Source organism: Numenius arquata, chromosome 5, assembly GCF_964106895.1.
Source record: "Numenius arquata chromosome 5, bNumArq3.hap1.1, whole genome shotgun sequence".
Lineage (NCBI taxonomy): Eukaryota > Metazoa > Chordata > Aves > Charadriiformes > Scolopacidae > Numenius > Numenius arquata.
The window spans coordinates 56,775,140-56,802,251 of record NC_133580.1 but is presented as its reverse complement, the minus strand read 5'-3'; the positions used below and the strand labels follow the sequence as shown (position 1 = coordinate 56,802,251).

Sequence of the window (27,112 nt, the reverse complement as noted above, 5' to 3'; positions counted from 1 at the left end):
CTATTCCTTTTTCCTGATGTTCATGCTAATAACAGTCTTGCTGCCAGACTTGACCTCTACCTTCAGTAGATCACTTTACTGCAAAAAACTCTTTGGATCCTTGCATACCAGTCTTCCTTCAGTGTGAGTTCCTGCAGAGGATTAATTCTTTATCTGGATTTATAAAAACCTTCCTGTTTGTTTGAATTAAGCATGCAGTACCCGTTCCATTCTCGTCACCTTTAGAAAATGATGTTTTTCCCCTGCATTGCCTCTGTTAATGTGAATGATGCTATCCCTTGGAGGCTCTGCATTAAAGCTGGCCAAGAATGAATAATTATCAGTGGGCATGAGGACATTTCACTTCAGGCCTTGAAGGCCTTAGATTGTTGGCTATTAGTTGAATCTATTGCTTTGTTGCTAAAGCAGTGATGCCACCTAATTGCAGGAGCTTTTTCTAGGATGAATTTGGGTGCTAAACCACAATGCCCCTCAAAGAAGTCTAAAGGAAATACTTTAATGCATATTACAATTAAAAATAACTCGTGCAGGAGAGGAACAGCTCTTGAATATGTTCATATATTATGAGAGTTATTTTAAAATATATTATTGGATTTTCCCTCAGATTGTTGATAATGTTAATTGCACCACTGTGAGGAACTGCAAATTATGGAGAGTTCAGCGGTGGCAGGCAGCACATCCGTGCTCAGTGCTAATACCATCATCCCTGGTCCTGAGGGAAAAAAAGACAGGAACTTGGAGAGGAGAGAAATGGAACAGGGAAAGTGGAGCTCTGACTGGAAGCATGCGGAGACCAATACTGCCATCGGCACTGCCGGGGAAGGAGGTGGGATGGACAGGTTGCAAGAACAAGTGGGTAAGACCTTGATCAGTACAGCCTGGTCACTCTGCTCTTGACTTTTCTTCAAGTTTAAATTACTTATGTTCTTTAAACATTGTTTGCTGTGCTCAAGGAGAGAACTGTCATGTGATTTTCAGCTGAGCTATTTTTAGAATACATCTACAACTGTTAAATGTAACAAAGCAAACAGGTATATTTCATTTCCTCCTGGGCAATGCTGCATAGATTGGACTATTAAACGATCTGTACTGAAATTTGGACAGACAAATGAATTTGGAAACTTTGGACAGACTATCCAGATAGTGAATTATCTATTAGTTAAGATGAGCTGAGAAAATTATCAGAACCCAAGAGCCAGAAAACTGAAATACAAATACTTTTTCTAGCTCTTTTTGCTATAATATCTAATATTCAGAAGCAAAGATGTGTTAGATTAAGAATTTTTATTAAAATAGAAACATGCAGATTCCCATTTTTTCAGCAAAAGATGTAACACTGTCTTTATTTTTCTGCAAATGAAAACATACTTCATGCAGTAAAAACATGCAAGTCAAACCCTCTTTGGCTGGAGCAGTGCAGTGGCGAAGGTGGCTGTCTTTAAAACCAGCGGCCAGATGCTTTCTTTAGGCCTGAGAGCTTTCTGAATGTGAAAATACTTCAAGCCATCATGGCAAAACTGTTTCGTTTTAAATTGCATGTCCTATGGCTCAGAAAGACAATGTCTTTCTGTTCACAACTGCAACTCTGCTGACATAAAAGAATACCAGGTAGAAGCATCCCAGGGCAGTATAAAGTTTCTCTTCAGCTTTCCAAGAAGTATGCAAGTCATCCCATTAATTAGGAATGGGGCACAGAGTCCATGTTAAGTCTTTGAATCTAATTACAGGACTTTAAACAGTCTCGATGTTTAAAATGTATTTATAGTGACTTATGCTTTGCTCAAATTTAATAACAAACTATTATTTAAAATTAAATTCCCATGAGTAATAAAACACTCATATTTTTTACTTTTTCCTAAAAGCCACAGAAATTAGGCTTAGTTTTTAAATAAAATATTACTCACTGGATATTAATGTCTCAATAAATGCCTTTCAAGGAAAGTCCATATCTGGTACTATTGAGATAATAGTAATGGCAAATTCACATACCAAAACCATCTGCTAATTAATTGCCCTTATCAACCATTAAATTACGATTGAAGTGAGTACTTATTTTTCCTTTTTTTCTAAAACTTCAAACCACTTGTTTTTACATTACCCCCTCCCAATTATTAAGATCATAACAAATAAAGAGAAGGATTATTTCTCTCCATGTATAAATTGGTACAAGGCAGTCATATCATTGCCAGATTATACAACTGAAGTTTGGTGGAGGCCACTTTTAGTATAGGTGCAAGGGAAATTTAAGTCAAACTCTTGCTCCCTACTAAATGGGACTTCAGTTTCCTGAGAGGTGAACTTTCCACCAATTCTCCATCATCTTGAAGCTTCACATCAAAATGATGAAATCAAGATTTACCTTCCTCCTCAGTAGAAGAAATGATCTTCAGACACTTTTTGTGGTTTTGGCAATTGCATAGCAGAAAGGGGAAAAATGTATTTACTTTCTTTTAGTAATTTTCCAATGCATCAAAGGAGTTGAAAGTGTGGGGTTTTGTTTTTTTTCAGTGTGATTTATATGGACTTAGAAAATGCACTTAACCATTCCTTTCATTTATCATAATAGAGTGTTCCCAAAGTGAAAAATGCACTAATGTCAGTTCAAGGATCCTTCCCAGTCAAGCAGAGAATTTTCCAACTGGTAAGACATTTTATTCCATCATTTCTTTTAAATATCATACTTTTCTCATTGCTTACTGTTTTTTGAGACAACTATGACAACAACATTTGTAGTAGTCACTCCTGCAATTTTATAACATACTTCATGGCACCTTGAAGTGTCCAACTTCTACATAAGATTTGTTGAGAATTTCTCATAAAAAGAGAGAAGTAACTTATTAACTGCTATAAAAGCCAGAAACAATTTATGGACTGTATTGTAATGTCTAATAAAAAAAGAAAAGCAAATAAGTTCACTGCCTACTTTATTTAATTTCAATTCTTCTAATGTCTTATTTTTAAGTGTGTGGCCTTTCCATGTCTTTATTTTTATTTTTTTAATGCTGTATTTGCAATGAAGTTGCAGTTGAGAGCAGTTCTTCAGTAAGTAGGTACAGCAGGCTTCCCTTCTGCAGCGCTCATGACATTGATGGTCTAGTCACATTTCCCTTCTCTTTCTTGGGAAGGAAGAGAAATAATCATCAAAAAACCAACACTGGTGTGCACTCTGCTGTCTGGCTTGACCTGACAAATCACATCAGTGGTAGAGAGTCTCCCCCAGGCATATGGTTATTTGTAGTTCAATTATTTGTGCTTATGTACCTATTTGTCTCACTTTGTACAGAATTGGAGTTCTTCTTTACTGGGGATATGGATCAGAGCTCACAGAAGCAGACAGGAAGATTGCCATAGATGCAGTGGGGTTTTGAACCATGTTTCATTTCCATTAGGCATTATTAATAGCTCTTTTGGCAGAAGCAGCCATATTTCAGTTGTTTTAATTCAATGTAATCATTATGTCAGTAATATTAACTTTATATAAAATTTAAATATGTAACTGTAGAAACACAATTTAACTTGGAGTCAATTTGATTATGTAAAAGAAAATGTATATTTTTAAGTAATAGTCTTCTCTTGTGCCAGTATCATTTATGGCTTCAGGTAAAATGAAAATGTCAGGAATACTGTTACTGAACAGTGATCCGAGTAACATTCAAAGACTCTAGTTTATGTTCTTTGTACTAGCAATTGACTGTATGACCACAGCTTAAACAGAGAGGTCTTGTAATTCAGTAACACTGCTTTGTATTTCTGAGCCACCCTTCTTGACCTTAAAGTAACAGGTAATTTAGACTCAAGTCATCACAGAGTTCCTGGAGTTGTACATAGGAAGCCCTCTGAAAACAGATTAAGATGCAGCATATTAGACTAGAATGCGAAAAATATCTTTTTTGCCCGATTAAAAGGTGAAACTCAGAGGAGCTGGAATATTTTGGGGATGTACAACAATCCCATTTATTGCTGCAAGCGTGACCTATTTGCATACTTGCAATTGGAATTCTTCCTGAGTGGGTATTGTAGGCTTATATGGGCCCATCTGGGTATCTGAAAACTTATGAATATGATTTACTGTTATTGAGTTAAATTAACAGACATATGGAATGAAAGTAGCTTTATCAAAGATCCTCTTTATCTGGGAGAAGTTAGCTGAAACTGTATCCTTTGCTGCAGTAAAAGCTTCTTGTAAACAGATGTCAAGATCTGGGAAGAGGTATTTAGCTGCTTTGAGATGTGCTGGGGGAATCATGTAAGTGAGCTTTTAGTTGGACTATTTATCTTGGTTGGTACTGCTCAACCAGCTCAGCTAAGAAACAGCTTTTTCAATATTTAATTTATAGAAGCCTTCTGAAGTAGTGGGGGTGACATGTCAGATAACCACGAATTTAAGATTAGCATAAAGAGTTGCAGCATGCTGAACTATCTTTTTTTTTTTTTTTTTTTTTTTTGTTCCAGTATCTGTTTGCCTCAGTTTTTAAAATATGCATGGGATGTTTGGAAATCTGGGCATGTTCTCAATGCCCATAGAGCTGTCTAATTAGATTACCAATCTGCTTGCCTCTTTCCTCTTCTCTCTTCTCCATCCCCAAGTGTGTCAGTTGTCTCCCAAAATTTCTACAGACTTTCACATCACTCTCCTTTGTATAGCTGTAGCCTTTACTATGCAACTGAAAAAAATCTTGTGTTTCAGGCTAGGCTACTATCTCTACTGGATAATAAAAATGAAAAAGAAACATGCGTAGGTCAATTTTCTGTGTGTCTGTCTCTGAACCTAAAAAATTAGTTCCTAATGTGGATTCTATAATTTTGAGGGATTTTCTGGTTCTCCAAAGCTGATTCACAGAATTTGTAGCCCTGTAAATACATATCCTTCTCCAGATATCTCCTTGAAGCTAACGATGGTAAAACGAAAGAGTGGATGTCCTGATCCCATACTCCAAAAACAGCTCAGAGGGCAGCTCCGTCTTCTGGAAAATGACAGCAGGGAAGTGATGGCAGTTTTCAGTGTAAGTCAGTCAATTGCTTGGGAATTAATTTATGTATTCAGAGAATACGCTCTCTGCTACTGAAATAATCTGTGAGATCTTTGGGTCCTATTTCCACCTACATGCTGTATGCTTGAGTTCAGTGACCAGAGTTTCCCATGGCCCAAAACCATCTAGAGACATTAGAAATATCAAGCCATTGGAAAACACTGGAACACCAAATTGATGTGAAATAAATGAATCCAACTAAATAAGGCATTGAAGGGTTTTTATTTTAAATATGTTCTGATTGGGTTTCTGTCAAAGGAAATAATGATTTTCTGGTTGTTTTGGGTTGTTTGGTCGTTTTTTTGTTGGTTTTTTTTTTTTTTTTGTTGTTGTTGTTGTTGTTTTTTTTTTCAATGTATTGAGTCTTCACTTCAGTTTCCAGCCACTTGGAGCCATTTGGTTTGTAGGTTACCCGGGAAGCCCGCTGCTAAGCCAAAGAGGAAGTCTGAAGGAGAATAGCATAAATATTGGACTTCCTAGGGCTAGATGGCTATAGCTTTAAATAGTACACAAGTGGGTTAGCATATTTTTATTACTGTCTTTAATTTGTTTGTATATAGGAAACCTGTCTTCTACAAGCTATGAGGTTTGCTACAAATAGAATTTAAAGTCTCCCCTTTCCTCTTGATGAAAAAGCAGGATGATACTGTTTGACCTCTGGTGTCCCTTTTTTGTCTGAGCCATGAGTTCCAGCCTACTTCTCGAGCAAGCCAAGCACTGAAATCTTAATTAGTTATGGCTTTATGACTCTCAGATGCATGTGTTCCTACATGATTTTCCTTTCATGTGTTGTGAACTCTGTATCACCAGCCTGCTGATTTCTGTGGCTGTGAAAACAGTCTGTACTCCTGCTGCTCTGCTCTGGCTTTTGTTTAGGGGGAGACGGAGAAAGGGAGAAGGGATCAGGAGGAGAAGGAAAACAGCATACAAATAGAATAGATTTGTGGCCTTATTAGAAACAGACTAGGAAAAGGACTTTGAAGGAAGCAAGATTTGTAATGATAAGTTTCCTTAGAATGTTGTTTTGATATTCAGCAGCGCATAAAGCCCTTGAGGCTGAGATATTTTAGCATGTGTTGGCAATTTATTAATAGATTTCAGGCTCTCGTTAATATTTAATCAAGTGTAGAAAGGGGCATGCAGAAGATCAAAGCAGTGATGAGGCATGCCTGTTGGAAGAGGCTTAAGTCGGACTTTTCAAAAAAGAATTACTATTTTAATCTGTTCATGTTGTGTGAATTGAAAATACAGAAGTTTAAAAGATCTGAGTTAATTCTTTTTAAATCATGATATAACAGTCACAAAAACAGTGGATCAGTTCCATCTTGCTCACATTACAGAAAATGTTTGAGGGACAATTTCTTCCCCCTCCCCCCTGAGTTAGAATCAGTTTCTTGATCAGTCCTTAAATTGTTTTAGATGCATTTCAACTTTGATGTGATGGAAGCAAGGGTACAGTGCTGGGAAATCATACAGTAGCACTATATCTGTTAGCTTTGCCCCTGATTTATTCTCTGAGATACTGGTTCAGATACTTGTCTCAAACTGCCATAATTCTTTGTATTTCCCTGGAATACAGTAGCCAGCATCATTGGAGAGCCCTGATTTTAAGCTAACCGAAGTGCAGCCAGACTGTATATTACCACTTTTCGGCTAGAATCTATCAAAATGTGTATTTCTTTCACTTATTTGAAGGTTTATGTAGTTCTCCCTCATAGTATTTCTGAAATTCCTCATAAAATCCATCATTATAATTTACAATGATCATTGCTCATCTTTGTTAAATGCACAGTTTAATGCTACTCTAGCACCACGAACCAATACAAATGAGGATCTTACTGCATCTTTAAAAAAACACCACCCAAAAAACTCCAGTATATTTTCTTAAGCATAGAAAGAGTCAATGAGGGAATGACTATTCAATGTCTACCCTGGAACAAGACTGAAGCTACCATGGTTTAAAGATGCATCAAAGGAGGTGTGCTTTCATATGTTACAGAGATCTGAGGGTAACCTAACAGCAGGATGTTGTGGATCCTAAAAATTTACTGTAGCTCCAGTTAGCTAGAGAAATTTTAAGTCAAAGAAACCAAACCAACAAACAAAAAGAAACCTTTTCCACTATCAATTATTAATGCCCACATGCCTGGCAAAGGCAGTTTCCAAGCTGTAAATTGCTCTGTGCTAAGAGGGTATTCTTGGAAAGCACCCCTAGATGCTTGCCTGGCTTTCACACTCTAAAGAGAGAATATTGGACACTCCACATAAACGTGTCTGAACCATACAGGCCTTTAGTCTCACTCGGTGTGGCCAGTCTTGAGGTCTTAATTCCCCTGAAAATTAACCTCACTGGAGCTCTTGGTACAAATGGTAAAAAAAAATCAGATTAAAGCTTGGTTCACTGTATGTTGTAGGTATGTGTTAAAGAACAGGTATCTCATATACCTATAATCCTGGATGAGTTTTTTATCCGTCTTAATACATAGCATTTTAGCATGTGTTACCTAGTGAGAAATTGTACTTGAGTAAAGTACAACTGTAAATAAAGTATTGGTTTTGATTTTTTTTTTTTTTTTTTAGGAGCTCTCTGCCAGACTGCTGTCTATTCATAGTGATCAAGATCTAATAGTGGTGACATTTAAAACTTTTGAAGAAATATGGAAGTTCCTAACCTACCACTCACTGGGTAAAGCTGTTTCACCATACAACAGTTCAATATGCTTTTTTTTTTTGTTCCTCTGCACACAATTTTTGATTGACTGGGAACTCGTTGAACAGGATTTTGAAATTCTTTGTATTAACTCCTCATAGCAGTAAGTAATGTTCCTGAACTGGGTACTAGTCTGGGGCTGGTGAGACCCTCCAGGAGAACCTGCCTTTGTCCCAATGCAGGTAGTGGCTATCATTCCTGGCAGATGGCTTGTCTAAGTTAGATACTCCAGAATCGGGTCATATCTTCTTTCTAAGCAGTCTATTCCAATCCAGGCATTTTTGTCCTAAAGTCTAACCTGTGCTGCAACTTAAATGCTTTTACAGCTCTTCTTGCTCACTGTAGAGATAGAGGTTACTTTTCTTCCTTTGCACCATGCTAATACCAATTTGGAGACTTCTAACCTGCACTTCCACTCCATGTTGTTTTCACTAGGAAAATCAGCCCTAATTCCTATAACCCCTCTTCAGAGTGTATTTTCTAGACCTCTGACTATGCTTCCCACTAGACTCTTCTAGTTGTTCAACATCTTTCCTGAATAGTAGTAAGCAAACTGGAAAGAGTTGCTAAGGCTTCAGAGGAAATACCAAGTAAAGCAAAGATTGCTTTGTATGCTCTGCATGCTTCAGTTCTGTTTCTAAATCTTGAGCATGTGTCTGTAACAATGGGATGCCATTGATTTGAGTTCCATTTTTAACATCCTATAACTTCACAGGTCTTTTCTGAAGAACAGCATTTGAATCAGATCTTTGTTTCCATTTTGTTCACCCAAGTTTTTTCCTCTGTGGATGGAGAGCTCATGTGCATTACTATTCAATTTGCCTGTTTTCATCAGACCAATTTAAAATAATGAATTTTATTTTTAATTTAACATTTGCTATTTATTTGCTATTTTGTATTTTAAAATGCTCCATAGAGAACTAGAAAAAGTACTGCTTCAATTTAATTTTGCAGAGAAAGCACGAGAAGGTGAAGTTTCCTCTTGGGCAAGGCTGTGGATAATAGGGAATTGATTTAGCAAGTTCCAAATAGCAGAGTAGCAACTTATGCACTGATCTGTCCACGCTTCTTCACCATAAATTTTTGCACAAAGGGTTTTTTAATGTATTAATGTTGGCCCTTTAAGTAATAATCTACTATGTATACCATGACAATTATGATACACCAATTCAGATCTCCCTGAAACTATCACATAGCTTTGAAATCCCTAAATCCTAATGTAAGGAGTCCCAGTTTCTAAGCTAAAGCACTACTTCCTTGTGATTTACATGACCCTGGTAGGCAGCATCATCTCTGTCCCAAAGAAATTCCAGGAATCAGATACCCAGGCACAATATCTGCATAAATTGGCACTGCTGAATCAGGCAACAGAAATTTATAAAGAGATTATTTTTTGAGATTATTTCCAGTCATCTGTTATTAAGTGGTGCTAAGCACCTGTTGCTCAAAGCTTCCTAGTGATTACCTCTTTCAGACTCCAAACCTTTCAAGTGCAGCTTAAACCATGGGGAAACCTTGTAAGGGTCCATTTTCAGCAGGATTGGGCACAAAAAAGTTGTGCGTCTTTCAGGTGTAGTTTGTGAGAGCTAAGCATTAAAATTAGCTGTAATGCATGCGACTTAATGGATGTAACTTTTCATAGTCAATGCTATGTAGTAAAACTAGTTATACATTGTGGGTTAAGCAATAATGGAGTTATGTGAATGCCTACCCCAGTCCCTGACTTACTGAAAAGTTATTTTCTTGTATAATACTGTAAAACTGCAAAGAAAACAAATTGGATTTTTCTTTCTAGGTTTTATAAATCATTGCATGGAGAACTTATTCCTAGATCAATCTTTCTGGCTCTATTCTCAAGAGGAGGAAGAAGCAGGCATTGAAGTCTGTATAAATGAAAAATCATTAAATTTGATGTACAGAAGCCTGTTAGTACAGGAAGGTAAGGAAGACCATACATGCCAAGGCTAAATTTAGAGAAGTATCTTTCTTTAAGTATTTGAATAGGTCTTAATATTTGATTTTAGAATTTTAATGTAAATTGAAATTTAAATCTATTCACTGGAAATGCACCAGAAAGAGAAGAGAAAGGAACAAACGCAGACTGGGTTCAGTGGGATCATAAAGTGATTAAAGAAATTCAAGTGATTAATGAAATTCATTATTGGTCCATAAATGGGTCCAAAAGGATTAGGGAGGGATGTACATTCCAACTTGCTTAATATTATTGCAGATGCTGGAGATGTCCAGGAGTGGGATTACAGATAGTTGCTAGGCTCATGTGCTTCTCATAAATAGCATCACCTGCTGCCATCATCAGACAGTGATGTGCTAGACGCATCATTGATTACTGCAACAGGAATACACAAAGTGTGCAGCAGAAGACGGCTCTACACTTCAATGAACACCTCAGCTCTGCATTTTATATTTCTAATGAAAGAGAAACTAGACAGAAAAGTATGAATATCTGAACAATCGGAAAGAAAATTCTTGTGAAATCTCAGATTTTGAATCTCTGAATATTACTGATCCTCTTGAAGTGAGTTTTAAAGCTTGTATGACACTAAAACATTGCATAAAATGACATCTGCTTCACTGCTTTCTTTTTAGGGGCATTTTTTGTTTTATGTCCAGACAACCTGATAAGAAAGATAACGGCTACAGACAATGAAATAAACACTTATTTGGAGACTGGGTCTTTTACTGAAGATGTAATAGGTGGATCTGTGGATGGTGACAAGACCTTACTGTCTAGTGCTTCTCTGGAGCCATTGATCCCTTTTCATCAGTAGGTACCTAACTCCAGATACCTATTTCATATGCATATGTTTCATATGAACAAGTCTGCTTAGACACAGATGTCTCTAGTTGGTAGCTTGTTACAGAACATCCATCTTCCATTAACACCAAGAACAAATGCTCTGTTTCCTTCTATACTATACAACTGAAATTAATCCATATGCCTGCAGAGAACCATTTAAAGATGGTTTCCTGTCTTGTGAATTACGTACTGTGGATTTTTTCCTCAGTCTGAAATAAAATCTATTAACGTTTCTAGAATAATACAAAGTGAGAATTTTCATTTTTCAGGATGCTTGGAAACATGGCTGGGTAACAGGTGGGATGCTTGGAAGTGTGGATGATAACAGGCTAGCAGTGGTTTTTACTCAACACTACTGACAGGAGCCATCTACTTCCGTAATGCAGTTTGTTTCCAAATTCATGTCCAAGCTCGTAATTGCTATAAAGTCAAAATTATAACAATGAAATTATCAGTGGATTTGCTTCAGGAATCACCAGAAAATAATTCATTTTTGGTGCCCTTAGTAGTTAAAAAGCTGGAATTTTTCTATTCACCTTGGGCAGGGAGAAATAGCATGACTTTCTCAGGTTTGTTTGACTGACTGAACTAGCACTTCTTTTACTACTAAATATTACTCAAAATATAGCTGTGTCTGAAGTGTACAGGCTGAAACTGAAGGACAATTGTTGGAGGGGTGCATCTGTTTTTCAGTGGATTTAAGATATCAATGTTATTGTCACAACACTTACTGAAGTGTTTCATACACTAATTTCTTTTTCTACTTTCAGATGGTTTCTTAGAATGTATTCTAATCCTATTGAAGTTGCACACAAAACTGAATCTAAATCCATCAAGAATATTGGTAAGAAACTTCATTTGAACATCAGCATTGGAAAAAAATAACCCAATTTATTCCATGCTTTCATTAGGACAGACTCTGAAAGCTTCAATATTTTTTCCCCATTTTACTAGGACGGGAAAACAGCTTTCAAAATTATATTGCAGTAAAATTAGCAATGCCTGTGACAAAAGGGTTTTACAAAACATATGGCTAAACATGTCTAAGTTGAGTTAAAAACTGATGTCTTATATCTGCCCTTTTTTTCTCCTATATTTTGTATTAAGTAGGTACACAAATTAGCAAAGAATAACTCATTTGAGGATGCCTCTGTAGATTTTTATCAAGAAATTTAAAAAATAAGACAATGTACCTATGTGATTATTGTGGATATTTCACACGTATACTGCCAGAGAAATAAAACTTGTACAGATCGTCTGAGGTTAGAGAGTAAATATCACTTGTTTTCTACCACGTGTTTGTTTTAATACTGTATTGAATGTTCTATAACTATATTTCTCTAATAAGGATTTTTACCTTAGGTAAAAGGTTCAAAGGTTTTTACTCTGGCCCAAGTTCAGAGTCCACTATTAAAAGGGAAAAGTAGGGAATTAAACCAGTTCTTTTTGTTACTTCATGATGAAATTCGCTAGAATTTTGAAGACATTTTAGACTTTCATGTCTAATGGCTGGGAACTGAGGAGTTTTATGCTGTTATTTACAATTATAATTGCTGAAAACAAGATGATTAGGTTTGGATGCTTTAAAACTTGCTGCATTGGATGTGTAACTCGAGAGTTCCAGGAATGTCTTTTTGCTAAATATGTTCTTCTGCTGAGTTGCTATTCTATTGTGTGTATTTGTATTGTTAAATTACTTTATCTGCAAACACTGTTTCTCTCCCTATTACACAGCAATGGGATCCTGTCTAGCTGTGATGAATTATGAAAGTATTGTGTTGGAAGAGATTAGTTTCCAGGAAGGGGACAAAATTGAGATCCTTGGCTACTTCATTGAATGCATGGAATGGTTTCTTGGAAGACATATGTTTACTGGCCAAATAGGTTTTGTAAAAACAAGTCATGTTAAACTGGACTTATCTAGAACTAAGTAAGTTATATGTATTTAATGCCTAAGCAAAAAGGAATTTTGTCTCTTAATCTTTAAAATACTGTATGTTAAACTCAGTTTTGTTTGGTTTTGGTTGTTTGGTTGTTTGCTTTTTTGGGGGTTTTTTGTTTGTTTGTTTTTTTAAATGGGAGTCGTCATAGTGTGTATCAGTCAAAACAAATACAAAGAAATTGGAATGTGAAGTCTGCTTAAACGGTGGAAAATGTTATCAGCCTTTACCTGAGTTTGTCACTGAGGAAAAGGGGTTGCTGTAGCTGCTATCCCTGGTTCTGCATCTATTCTTTGGATCACAAGATCCAAGAAGCTTTACTCTTACAGAAGATTCCATTTTTGCTGGTCTGTCAAAATTGATGTTAAAGCATCCAAACTCTATTTTTGCTAGTACCCTCAATTACAGGTGTTAACTTGCTTCAAATGAGCCTCCTTTTACAAATAATTGTTCGTAAAGCAGACAGAAATCTGTAAAAAGTGTGCATTTCAGCATTCATTTGCACCATGTAAATAGGCTGCTCCTATTAATACGCCTGGACTGTTTGCATGCTGAAATAAGGAGTTCTTAAATGTTGTTCACAGGTTCACTTGATGTATACCTTTAAGCGTATATTAGGAAAAATCAATACCATAATGTCCTTAAAGATTTGTGCTTCTAATAAATTGTGTCATAAAGTGCTATATCACAGCACAGATAGACATATAGCTTACTTCGATATGGCAGAAACTGTTAGCTGTAAGCATAGCTATCATCAGTTTGTATGTATTTTATAAATATGACTGTTACTAATTTTGAACACAGTATGACCTATAATGTAAAGATAGTATTAGTTTCTCTAACAAGCTCAAATTTGGCTGATGCACTGAGCTCCTTAAGCCAAGTCTGCTTTCAAAGTTGCTCCTTTCTTTGTTAGACCACAGGACCTGGATTTTCTTGAAGCAGAAGAGCTATCTTTTTTTTCAAAAGAAAAAAATTTGGAAGAAGTCATACATTTGTTAAAACAAACCTCCATCACGGATGTCTGCTCTGTGTATCAAATAGGTAAGTATGAGTTTTACTCCTTTTTACTGCACAAGATACACATGCAGTTCCTATATCCCTGTTATAACTGATTTATTTTTTTTTTCAATTTCAATGACATTCCAGCCTTTACACCTACTTAGAAATATCTTGGTATTCAGTTTGATCATAGATATGGCATGTAAAAATCCTTTATATCATCTTTGCTACTTTCCTGCTGATGCAAGACTTTTCCCAGCAGAGCATTTACAAATCTTTTGTCCTTTTTTTCAGTGAATTAAACAGCTGGGTTTTAAAAACTCTGTTATTGAGCTGAATAAGCTTTCAAATGTCAAGAGTGCTGCATTATAAAAGGCAATATGTTCACCCAAATATTGCTGGCTTTTCATTCATCTTAGGAAAGGTAGCATAATAATTATTGACAGCTAATGCAAACATACACCTCTTTGTGCTTGATTTAACTTTCAAAAGTATAGAAAAAAGCAACATCTATTCATGCAAAGCAAAAAATATACTTTTAACTGCATCTCTGATGGAGCTGTTATTTCTCTAAATGCTCATGCTTTACATACACTAAATCTATAAAGGTCAAACCCCAATTATTCCAATTAGTTTAAGGCAGTGTAATTTAATTGTCTTGCTGAACAGGAGCAGCAATTTCTTATCTCACCACAGGCTGCTCCATGGTGATGTTAGATATTTGACAAGCATACACAGTTTTATCTGCATTAGTGGTATCCTAAGAGAAAGGCCTGCAGGCTCCAATTTGAAAGGAGCTGGTTGTGTAGGTTTAACTCAGGCACATTGATTTAATTCCTCAAATTAAAGTGTGTGTGTGAATAATAACTAAAGCATGTCAGGCCTGAGTTGAAAAATGAAACTCTTGTCAATACACAAAATGACTTCACATCTCACCTTTCTTGCTCAGATGAAAAGCCTGGGAACAAAAGCTCAGACCTCTATTTGTTACTAAAATAATCTCACTGGCATAATGGACATACTGCTATTTTGGCCTGTTGCACTTTTTTCACCACATCTTGTCTTCTCCCTAATTTTTACAAGTGCCAACTTTTTTTCACATCTTCCCTAGCTAATAGTACCATCTTTATCACTTTTTTTTCCTCTTAAAATGTACAATCAATCAACATGACTCGCCTGGAGCAAGCATTTTCAATATTCACTTGGTGTTTTGTTGTGCGATCTGAATAAATGGGTTTTTGATTCCTTCCGTCTACATCAACCTAATGGGAAGTATTTACTTGTGAGCACTTCCCCTATTAGATATTCAGAGCATTACGCTATGACTTAGATGTAAACATCTGTGGCATTTGTCCACAGGAAAGCATTTAAAGAAAGGAGATCCAGAAGTAAATAGTCAGTGAGAGGTCACTCCTGAAGGCAAGCAAAATAGCTTTCCATGAGCTGAAATAGACCTAGTTCTGTGAGCCTCTGCTTTTACATATATTCTTTGTACACTCAGAATTTCATCTAGTGTATGAAAGACAGAGGATATAATCCTAAAATGCAGCATGACAACTGAAATACCTTGAGAAATATCTTCTAAACAAAATAGTAATTCTTAAATGTTCTACAGATGTTCTATGTTAAACATCTAAAACTAGATCTGTAGTAGTAATGTCTAGTATTAAAAGATAGATTCAGATGCAGATTTTTCATCTGCATGCTATTGGAATGGCCACAAAAATGACACTCTGATCTACACAAACTACCCTAAATAATTATTCCCCACCCTGGGAGTGAGGCTAAAACTTATTTCAATAATATTAAGGGTTTTTCATTACCTCATTTTAGGGGGTGGGTTGTGGGGAATGATTGTATCTGTGCTGCCGCTTGTATTTTAATGCAGCAGTGATGCTTTCCAACCGTGTAGGACGCAGTGAACTGTATCAGCAGGATGGTAAGTCCCTGGTATCTGTCACCTTTGGGTCAGACTGCGAAATCTCTCATCTTCTAAATTTCCGGGACATATCCAATTCTTCTGACAGAAAGAATTCCAAACTTAAAAATAGCCTTATTTTAGGATATTTAAAACTGAGAAAGAACCAAGATACCATAAATAACATGTTCTTTTTCTTTCTTACAGACCGATTAGAAGAACAAGAACTTCAGAAAGCTCATGAATATGGTAATACTTCAATTTTTATGTAAAATTAAAGCAACTTCTGATTTCTTTTTTTTGTATCTTTGCCAGCTTTTCTCTTTCTAATGTCTCTTCACATTCTAACTTTCTTCTCTTATTGTTTATTTTCCTAGGTTTTGCTGTAAGACATTGTGGGTTTTCAGTGATATCAGAAGTCTTTCTTGGACTTTGCTATCCAACTGCAAACTCTATGACTAATTTTTACTGCTGTTGCAGACACACACCCCAAACTCTGCCCGCCCCCCCCCCATTGTTTAACAGGGCAAAATACTGTTTATGGGGCACCTGACAAGTGCCAATTTTGAATTCCAGCAGATTTTCCATCTGCTAGAAAACTTCATCCCATAAATATATTTCTCAAAGGAGATATTTTGGTGAGGATGCAGAATTATTTCCCTTTGGCATTTAGATGCTAAGCTGTAACTATCATTACGTATATTGTACTACATTTTCCTAAATACCAATTTTTATATTTATGATTCTGCTGAACAGTTTCAGAAATGAGATTCTAAGGAAAATGAGCTCTAAATCTGCAGCTTCAATAAGCTCCTGTTGATATGCAGCTGTAAGCTTTACACTGACTATAACTGCAAGCTATGCCCTTAGTCCCTGCCCTATTACCTTGGCTGGATAACAGTAGAAAGACTAAAGAAGTGATGGCATATCTCTTTCTTATATTTGTAAGATATTCAGCAATGTCAGTACTAGGAGAATTTGCTTGGAGAATCCACATTGGTGGATCAATGACCACCAATTTAGTAATTTTGAGAAAGTTAATCTGTGCCAGCAGAGAATCAGGGTTGGTATTTGATAGAAAGAAGAGATCTTATTACACAGGTATGGCTGGCCACACAGAGATAATGCGGACAGGAGAACAGGACCTTTGCAGGCACCCTCACAGCATCCATGTCGGACTTCAACAAGCTCAGTCTTGCGCACCCTCGCTGGCTAACCCGCCTTAGCTTTCTATCAGGATGTAGGCATGCCCTTATTCAACTCACATGCTGAAACTCACAGTTACCTTAGACTTCAAGTCCATCCGTGCTCTGACCTTGGGCCCTTTAACCAGCCTCCAGTCCAGACCTTGGGTCTTTCTGGATTCTGGTGTTCTGCTTATTGATTCGTTGACAGATCTCTCTCTCACGTACCCATAGAGAAGAGAAAATATGCCCTCAGCACATATTGAGTATACACTCAGGCACAAAACAGTTTGAATTAATGTTGGACTTCAGTTGGATTAGTGCTGGATCAGGCACAGGGCCTGGCTAGGCAAGCGTACTGATCAGCAACCTGCTTATGTGTGCAAGTCCCGTTTATCCCCACTTCTCCACTCTCCCACACTTGTTCCTTCCTGATCCTTCTTGATCTCTCTTTCCCCACCTCTGGCTTGTCTCCTAGACATACTGTTAAGAAAGTGAAATATGTTTACATTGTGTTTTCCTCATAGCATCTTCTACTGATATTTTTTGTTGGTCTATCAAAGATCTTTGTGTGCATGCACACATGAAGTTGTGATCTGTAATTTATTTTTGAATTTCAGAAATTCCATGTTCACATTCTAGCACAGGATCTACTAGCAAGAATGGCAAGATAGAAGAATTCTTGAGGAACTTCAAGAATTTGGAGGCCATCGAGGCAGAAGAGCCAAGTACTGAAGGAAAGGACTCTGCTAGCCCTCCAAATACAGAAACCTTTCCTCCACCTTGCTTCCGCATATGTCAAGATGATGTTCAAGCATCTGATGTCTTTGAGTCATTGATACTCTTCTTAAATAGGGAAGAGTATGACAGAAACTTCAAAAACCTGTATGATTTCTCTTATCCGTTTATCAATAGCATGTTTTATGGGTTTTCAGAAGAAGAAGAACTGGTTGGCTTTTTTAGATTAGCAAGGGAAGCAGCAAAGAAAGCAGGTAAGTCCTGGGCATTAGCAAGGCTGTGCTTTCTCTTAGGCAGGCTCAGTGTTAAAAAGCTGAAGTTTTCCCAGGCTCGGGTGTATTTTGAGGAAGCATTGGGAGCAGTAGCTGGAGGGTTTAGTGATTTGTACTTTGTAATTGCTCTTTATACAAATCTAACGGTCATCTACTTGACACAGAAGAACAAAGAAAAATGTGCTTATGTTTTTGACAAGGCTACGTCTCTTCTCATGGGAATTCCCAACTACATTTGCAGCACTGACCTGGAGTCAGATATTCTAAAGTATGCTCTGAAGAGGGCAATTTTGAGCCAGAACAAACATGCAGAGGCAAGGGCATGCTTTCTGCTGGCAAAACATTACAGTGCACACAAACAGCATGAAGAGGAGCTGCCGTTCCTGGAAAGGTTTCAACTGTTGCTTAATGACTTGGGTTTACAAAACAACTTATCAAACAACTGTTATTTCAAACTAGCAGAGTCCTACAATGAAAAGTGCTTGCCGCACATTGTGTTAAGTTGCATAAAGGTTGCCTCTTCCCAGAGCTCAAATACTTTAGCGGATTCCTTGAAAAGGATTGATTTAGTCATCAAAAATGCTCCCCAGCTCTACGGCCTGAGAAAATTCAGACAAATACTCCCATCCCAAACTGCACCTTACCTCATACAAGCACTTTCCTCTGTGCTCACTAATGAACAGCCAGGACTATGCAGCACTATCTACCTTAGCTTAGCAAAACTGTACAGTCACCACAAACGGTATGGAAAAGCCATTGTTTACATGTTGAAAGCACTGGATGCTGACGTTTCTGCCAGGCCAGAGGAAACTATTAACTACTTGGTTTCACTTGCTTGGTTATACATTCTTTACAGGCAATATGATGTGGCTTTAGCCATTTTAAATGCTGTTGTTGACTCTTCATGGAGCAATGCTCAACAACTAGGCATCGCCTATAATATGCTTGCTATAGCTTTGAAAAGAACAAACAATACAAAAGAAGCTGCTGAGAGCTACTACAAAGCACTGCGTCTTTCAGAGGAAACTGAGATGACCCATAACCAAGCTGTAGCCCTGGCTAATTTTGGGGCACTCTGCCTGCATGCAGCAGCCAGCAAGCTGGCAGAACATTATTATATCAGGGCAGTGAAGCTGTTCTCCAAACTTCCAAGTATGGACTGTGGCCAAGACTTTATCCAAGTCCTCCTTCAGTTGGGATGTTACTATGTTGGTGGAACTCAAAGAGAAAAAGGAAGGTTTTATTACGAATGGGCTTTTTTAGTTGCAATGGAGACAAGTCATCTGGAAAGTAAGTACCTTTTTTTTCTCTTAAATTTATGAAATGTAGCCCATTTGGGAATGTTTGTTATATAGGCACATTATAGTTGTTCCTAGGTATGTTATGGTTGTTCCTTAAACAACATGTTACGTGATAGCTACCAAAGCGATTGAAATCTTTGCTCTGTCCCATAATGGTAGAGAAATAAATACATGTTGGCTTGGTCTTTTGGTGGCAACTAAGTTTTTCAGAAACAATAGAGAAAATGAAGTGTTAAGCAAAAAATAAATAATCTGTAAAAAGTTTAGACATTTCTATGTTCAATAATATTTACAAGAGTTATGATATCACTAGACTCGAATTTAAAGGTATGAAAACAATCGGTAATCTGAATTACTTTTGCATCATATAGTTGTATTTGAAGACCCATGCTTTATTTATTCTTGCTACCATGATTAAGGCAGCTTATATAGGTAATGTAACTGTTTTATTATTTTATTTTGGAGATCAACTTTGAAGTAACCTCTTTGTTAACTTTGGGGGTGAAGAAACTGGCAGTGGAATCTTTTTGTTATTAATTTTACATTGTTATTCATTAACTGTGCTGAATTTGTGAAACAGTAAGAATGAATTATTTTAAAACTAACTTTCATCTTTCATTTTAAAATAAAGATTCATGGTAGTATTTCAAATCTATTCTCCTAGGTCAACTACAAGTAATTAAACTGCTGTGTCAGTTCTACAGTACAGTTGTTCCCAATGAGGCTCAGTGTGTCATCTACAATGAATATCAGCTATCTTTAGCTAGAAAGATGTCCAACAAAGTTCTGGAGGGACAAATTTTGGAAACCATTAGTCAACTCTATTTGTCTTTAGGAACAGAAAGGTAAGACATGCTGAATGACTGCTTTATTCTGATTGTAACTTTTCTGTCATGCTAAAGGATCTCAATTTTTGCAACAGCTAAATATGACTGATTTTTTTTAAATTCTACTTTGCCAATACACTTTACTAGAATCGAAGGGTTCATTGCTAGTGGAGACTTCTCTTGTGTGTTTTGGTTTTTTTTAAGTAACTATCATCTCCCAAGGAAGAACAAGATGTTCATCAGGGATTAGCACCAGTTCAAGAGCTAAATTAATTTTTAAATCTGTTTAAATACGTTTAAAAAGTATTATATGTTATGCAACTCTTGATGACTGCTATAGCTCTAGGATTATTGCTGGCAGGTGACTTGTTTGCAATGACAGAGTTTTACAAGACAACTTTTCCATTAGAGATCAAATTACATATTCCAAGCAGGTCAGACATCAAATTGTCTCTATGTAAGTGTTTCTCTTTGAGGAAATGTTGTGGGGTTGGGTTTTTTTTTCCAAAACTTACAAAAGCACAAAGCCTATGTGCAAAACCGCATAGTGTCAGTCTCCAGCATTTTCTATACTGCTCTTATTTTCAGAATACCAATTTTTTCCTTTGCTGTATTGAAAAAACAGACTGCACAAGTCAATTCATAGTAACTAACAGGTGCTGGGGGATTGTACAGGTTTCTCTAGACAATTTTAAAAGTGTTTTTTAAGGCAGCTTTGTCTGATTTCTTCTTTTTTTTTTTTCTTACTGTATATTACTTCAGGGAGTCACTTCAGATTCAGGTATTTTCATGCATACCTCAGTAAGGATGGAAAAAATATCCTCATTTTTGGAAAGAGAGTAGATATTTACTTAAGCTCTAAGTGGCTGCAGTCCAAGCCTCTAACTTTCCTAATATGTCACCTAATTTATTTTGCTTTGTTCACTGCTGTTTAATGAAATAGTTGGTGAAAAGCCTTTGGAGAGGCTGAAAACAAAGGAGTTGGTTAAAAATTCAAACTACCTGGAATTTGAAGAAGGTTTTCACTAGTTGGGGATGCTGCTGCTTTTTGTGCATTTATTATGGAACATGGAATTTATCGTAGAATATCTCAAGTCGGAAGGGACCCATGAGGATCATCACATCCAACTCCCTGCTTCTCATCTAGAAGCCTGGGTCCCAAATATTGGCTGTGTAACCCTTGCAGGCTACTGGATAATGACATGTACTCAATATGATATTAGACCATAATATTGCAGTATTCTTTCAGTTAACAGTCCCAAGTAACAAGGATATGTGTCTATGATGAAGTAATGAGAACAGTGATGTCCTTGGTGTCACCACCTCCATTGTAAATTACTGTGGCCACACCAGGGGACACAGCCTGACCCATTCCGGTTGCTGTGCTGCTTATGGATTGGTATATGTCTGCTGTAAAAGCAAAAAATCTGAAGGAGGGATGGAAGTGGCATTCAGTAATTGGGCTGAGTTGGACTACTTTAACTACCTTGCCTTTCCTCATGTTAGCAGCTTGTTAGCAAAGAAAAGACTGAAACGTCAGGCTTGTTCAGAGCATCTTTACTTCCTCTTATGAGTATAAAAGGAGTGACAGGTCTCTTCAATTTATGTAAGAATCAGGATGTGGTAAAAACTCCCCACCCCACCCCCCCCGCCCCCCCTCAGTCAAGATACCTTGTTGAGACAGAACTAAAGTCTTGATAAAGCGAAATACTGGGGAGAGCATTACTTGTAGGTTTGTTTTGGATCTTTTTGGAGGTCTAAGTAGGCTGTTCTAAGGATGTGCTATGTAAAGATTCACTGTAACTGCGCAGTTCATGTTGTATTTCAATATGTTTGTGTCTTGTGCTTGGAGGAAAATACACCAGGTCAAGCTGATGCGAGTCTATCATAAGACAGAGAAGGATTTAATAAGGAAGTCTAGGGCTTCTGTGTCTGGTGTAAAGCACCCTGAGCTCAATCAATCTTACAGGTCTTTCTAATGAAAAGTATGACCACTCTTCTGAGAGCACAGTGCCTTTACACTTGAAGAAAATTGCACTGCCCAGTGACCTGATAATTTCAGTGCTTCTAGAACTGATCAGGTCTGTCCATCCGCCTCCAAGGTTTTCTACAAATGCTGATTAGTTTGAGTTGTGCTTAAGTCTGAGGCCTAGGTGATATTTAGAAAAAAAAAAATATTTACAGATACAACCTCTTTCTGAGGTTTGTGGGGAAAAAGCCATAAATGATAATCATTAAAGATAATGATAAATAATAAAGAGCTAAAGATGAGGACAGATTTTTCCACCTGTCAGTAGCCTGAGGTGTAGGAGAAGGACACATCTAAAATAAGATATCCTGAAAGAATATAATGTGATAACAATTGAACAGGAAACATAGATTGAACAAAAAAGGAAGACCAAATTTGCTAGTTGCTAATGGAATATAATTGAGAAATTATAGCTGTGTATTGACTAGAGGAAACAGATATGTTTTTTATATTAACATAAAGTTTTTTTCATTATGAAGAAAAACATTCCCAATTCTGAAGAACCCCTCAGTGATAAGCAGTCTTCCCCTGTTCCAGGGCTTACAGGTCAGCTCTGGAATATACCAAAAGAAGCCTTGGAATATTTATAGATCTCCAGAAAAAAGAGAAAGAGGCATATGCTTGGCTACGGGCAGGAAAGATATATTACATTCTGAGGCAGAATGAACTTGTGGATCTTTATATTCAGGTATGTTGTCAACACTTACAGGCATGCACATGTTGTCAACATGGTGCAGGTGGCTTGGAGAATAAGTAATTCATTATAATGATCCCAGAGATTTTGCTAACTGATGTTCTGTGCTTAATGCTTCACAGCTGAAAGTCTCAGCATTTTCTGGTGGTGCTCCATTTTAATCTGTTGCTTGACTCTGGAAAGATTTTGGGCTGTGACCTTTCTTAGTGCCTGCTCTGTTGTAAATTCTGTGTATTTCTTCACCGTCTACCAGCTCTACAGCACCACAGCAATCGAACCATGTATGCGTGCTACATGATGGTGCATAAGAGATAATAATCATCTGTTGTAGTTTCGGCCAAATTTACCAAAACCAGACTGACAGATGCTCCCACCCCTACCCACCCCCAAAAAAGAGAGGAGAGGAAGAGATAAGGAGATTTAGAAGTTTAGGACATCATCTTAGCATACTGGCTTGTGGGACAGATCCCCAGAAAAACAGAGTAGCTTTTTCAGGAAGCGTTTCCAAAGCATCTAAAGCTTTCCTTCTGTGGCTGTGCATAGCACAGCACAGAGCCAGCTGGAGCTGCTGCTGCTGCCTTTGCAACAGTGAGAGAGGGGGCATGTGGCTGGCACACCTCTCAGACCAGCTGGGACCTGCTGCCTCTACTGCTGTGCTAACACAGACTGAAAGATGACCTGAAACAGGGATCTAGCCCTTGTGGCTGCTGAAACTGGATGATCTGGAGTCCTACTCAGAGCTGCACTGCAGCCCAGGTCTGACTCTGTCGTCTAACTGGCTTCTAGCCATTCACTGAAGCATTTGGGGAATTAGTTTCTTGCTTTTGTAAAGGGGTTAAAAATACTTTTCTCCCATTGTAAGGGGCAGTGCTGTCTTGTAGCGCAGGACGTATACAGTACCCGATCTGAGTCTTGGCTGGTGTGTGAGTGGTACAAAAAACACGATCTCTAAATAAAATAATCACACATCTGTTGTTAAGATGTTTTGAAAAAACCTACAAAGAAGCAGAAAAATGTGTACTCAGACACAATTTTCTCTCAATTAAGTTAGATTTTTTGAATACTTACCAGGAAAACTGAATAAATGTGCTTACAGGAAGGGACTGTGTTATAGGCCTGTTATTTCTTTTTCTTTTACTAAGTGATTTTAGCTGATAGCCCCCAAATCAGTCAGTGCAAAGCCAAATCAGCATGTGGGATGGCTTTCTCCATCTGCTTTATTTCCTCCAAGAGGAGGAGCGGGCCAGGGACAGGCATGTGTATTCCATACTGTGCATGTATGGAACCCGGTATTAAGAGCAGAGTCAGTGCCTCTCCGTGAGGAAAGCCTCAAAGCAGGAATCTGCCCACTAAAAGGTTGACCAGTGTGCCAGTAATTTGTGCAACTCATCACATCTTAACTTGCATGTAAAACGGCTTCCAAAAATGTGATGCAATAGAGCCTTTAGGCGCCTGAAGCCAAGACAGACTGAAAAGGATTGCTGCCTTTGTGCTGAAGTAGAAAGCTGGACTTCTATTAATCGGATGTCACTTAAAAACTAAAGATTCTAAAACCAAAGCAAGATTCTTCAACTTGCTTCATGTGCAAGCCCCCTTTCTCATTACTAATGCTATCAGTAACTTAGTATCCTGGTATCCTTGCTTTGAGGAGGATGCATGCTGCCTTTCATGAAGTCCTTTTTGGTAACATGGCATTTATTTATCTCAGAATAACAAGATAGTGGAGCTGCATTTATTTACAGAATTCACTTTAGACGCTTTTAAATCTGCACTGTTAGCAATATCTAACTTGCAATTAGAGTTTATTTCCATGATAGGTGCAATTTAATTCAAATTTAATATATTGCAGCTATCAAATGCACTGTTGGTTTTTAGAGAGATGTGCTGACAAAAGTAGCTGGGTACTATTGCCAGAAAAAGGGACACCATAAAAATATGTGCCCAAGTCCTTATGTTCCTTCTTCAGCATCTGCCACTGGCCTACTCAAAACCAGAGTACCAAAAAGACAGACCATGGTTTCATAAAAAATAGCCTTTCCTATCTTACAACGAGAGGCCTTTACAAGATCTTTTTTCAGTTGCTAATATTTATGATTTTTTTTTTACCAACTAGTAACCAAGATTTTCTTTCTTTATCCATTCCTTGTTTGTTTGTTCTTTTTTTTTTTTTTTTTTAGGTTGCTCAGGATGCTGCTCTTTACACAGGGGATCCAAATTTAGGAATGGAATTGTTTGAAGCTGCTGGAGACATATTCTTCAATGGTACTTGGGAAAAGGAGAAAGCCGTGACTTTCTACAGGGTTTGTGCAGTTTTTCTACTGCATCAATAGTTATGTACCCTCCCAGCACAGCAGGTGTTCTACATATGCAGAAACAAAAGCTGATCCTTTCAGCAAACAATTTATAACCTTATAACCTCTTGCAGCTGAGTACTTAGTCATGGTGTTAATAGATTTCACCTGTTGCAACTCCTGGGTGTTAGATATGCCTTATGCAAAGAGCAAAATAAAACCAGAAATTGCTTGATGTGACATAAGTGGAAGCCTGTTAGTGCATATCCTGCAGTTCAGCAGTGCCTAAGCTGGTTTTATGTATTTCAGGACAGGGCTCTTCCACTTGCTGTTAAGACTGGCAACAAAAACACCGAACTCAGATTATGCAATAAACTGGTGGAGTTGCTGGTGAATCTGAAAGCTTATGAGGAAAGTCTGGAATATGCAAAGGCATCTCTTACGCTCAGTGTAAGTTTAGGTAAGAACAATTTCAATTATAGCTGAATGTTACTGATATCTCCAAAATGAGACAGAATTCTAAAAATCTTTCTTCCTTTGAATTCAGTATCATTATGAAATCCTGGTGAGAAATCTATCACTGCTATTTTTACTTTCATTCAAGAATGAGGACCTCTATTTCTGTCTCTCCTAACTCCAAGCTCAGATGGAAAACATTTGGTAGAGCACAGAATTAAACCTGGGATTACCAAATCCAAATTGAGTGTTCTTCTCACAGCTAAGATGTAATATTAATGAATAATATTGTTCTGAGAAGCTTTTGAGTGTCATATTTCTTTTAGATTTGCTCACAGCCTTGCTGGTGAACTGACCTAGGAAAAAGTAATCAAAACCGATAGGGTAGTTTCCAACATGACTATTCTTTGAATTTGAGAGCCATTCGACTGCTCAAGAACCCTCCACCCCTCCATATGCACACAGGTCATTTTGATAAGCCTGAAAATCATCTTTTTGTCATAACTTTTGATGTAAAGTGTGTACTGGGAGGGGCAAGGGAGTCTTTAATCCCATTAGCTACTATACTTTCAAAATAATCTATTTGTATTCTTTGTAAGTATGTGCAGGGTGTGTAAATATATACATGTCATATCAATGTATTTATTAAGAAAATCCCAGACACTGTCAAATCCTACACTGGGAAATTCAGGAATTCTGTGGAATTTTTCTTAAGGGGCTGGTTTTGGCCATGTATCTCTTGAGCAAAGTTAGTTTTGTTCAAGAACAGATCAGCAAATACCATATAGAAGTAAACAAAAAATAGCATACATGTATTCTGGTTTGAGGCAATTTGTCTCCTTTGTCTCTTTGGTTTTATCCTGACTTGTACGTTATCTCATTAGGAAATCAGCTAAATGAACGAATAGCTTACCATCGGCTGGCTGCCATCCATCATCATTTGGGTCGCTGTGAACTAGCTGAACACTTTTATTTGAAGGCCTTGTCCCTCTGTTCCTCTCCTCTGGAGTTTGAGGAGGAAACGCTGTATTATGTCAAGGTGTACTTGATCTTAGGAGACATTATATTCTATGACCTTAAGGTAAGAAATACCAAAAACTGCTGCAGAAAATTGTTATACTGAGTAGTGTTTCATAACATCAGGGTTTATTGCATTCTGGTTTTATGCATTTAGTATGTAAATAATAAAGTGGGAAAACCTACTGAAGTTCAGAATCTACGTCATTCTCATTTGATACCTAATAAACTGAGCTTTTATGCCCTCTTACACTGGTTATACCATAGAAGGTACTATCTTTGTGTCTCTTATTTCAGGATCCCTTTGATGCAGCGGGCTATTATCATTTGGCACTTGCTGCTGCCATGGACCTGGGCAATAAAAAAGCTCAACTGAAGATTTACACAAGACTTGCAATCATCTACCATAACTTCCTTGTGGATCGGGAAATGTCTCTCTTCTTCTATCAAAAGGCAAGAACCTTTGCAACAGAGTTGAATGTTAGGAGAATAAATCTAGCTCCTGATCGGTGCTATAAGGGTTCATAAGCATCTTTGGAAAATAGTCTGACAACTACAGAAGTACTGAGAGAAATATTGCACTGGCTTTGTAGGAGAATGCAAAATGCATTCGGTGTCTCATTATGCATGTGCTGTAAGCTGGAGCTCAGCATCCCAGACTAAATTACCAGTTTATATGACAGTGAACTACATTTCTTTGTCTCCAAGATACAGTCTTGTACTTGTTGTTTAATGATCAGCCTGTGAACTAAAACAAAAACCCAACAGTTTTTTTTAACTAAATTTTTCTTTGCTATCTATTCTGCCTAGCTGGATATTGGAAAATGATCAAGCATAAATGCAATGAAAAATATCTAATAAAGTGTTACAGAGATAAAACACTCC

The 27,112-nt window shown here is 37.3% G+C and overlaps 1 protein-coding gene across 1 annotated transcript; it reads left to right on the top strand.

Moving 5' to 3' along the window:
- Positions 1–648: 648 nt before the first annotated feature.
- Positions 649–26,755, top strand: SH3TC1 (SH3 domain and tetratricopeptide repeats 1). The gene is made up of 17 exons (XM_074147866.1): positions 649–856; positions 2,567–2,641; positions 4,876–5,003; positions 7,611–7,716; positions 9,536–9,679; positions 10,348–10,525; positions 11,329–11,402; positions 12,293–12,488; positions 13,415–13,542; positions 15,626–15,667; positions 17,223–18,902; positions 19,578–19,758; positions 22,307–22,457; positions 24,641–24,763; positions 25,064–25,214; positions 26,095–26,291; positions 26,525–26,755. Exons 1-17 carry the CDS (start codon positions 649–651, stop codon positions 26,753–26,755), a joined length of 3,993 nt encoding a protein of 1,330 aa, XP_074003967.1.
- The last annotated feature ends 357 nt before the right edge of the window (positions 26,756–27,112 follow it).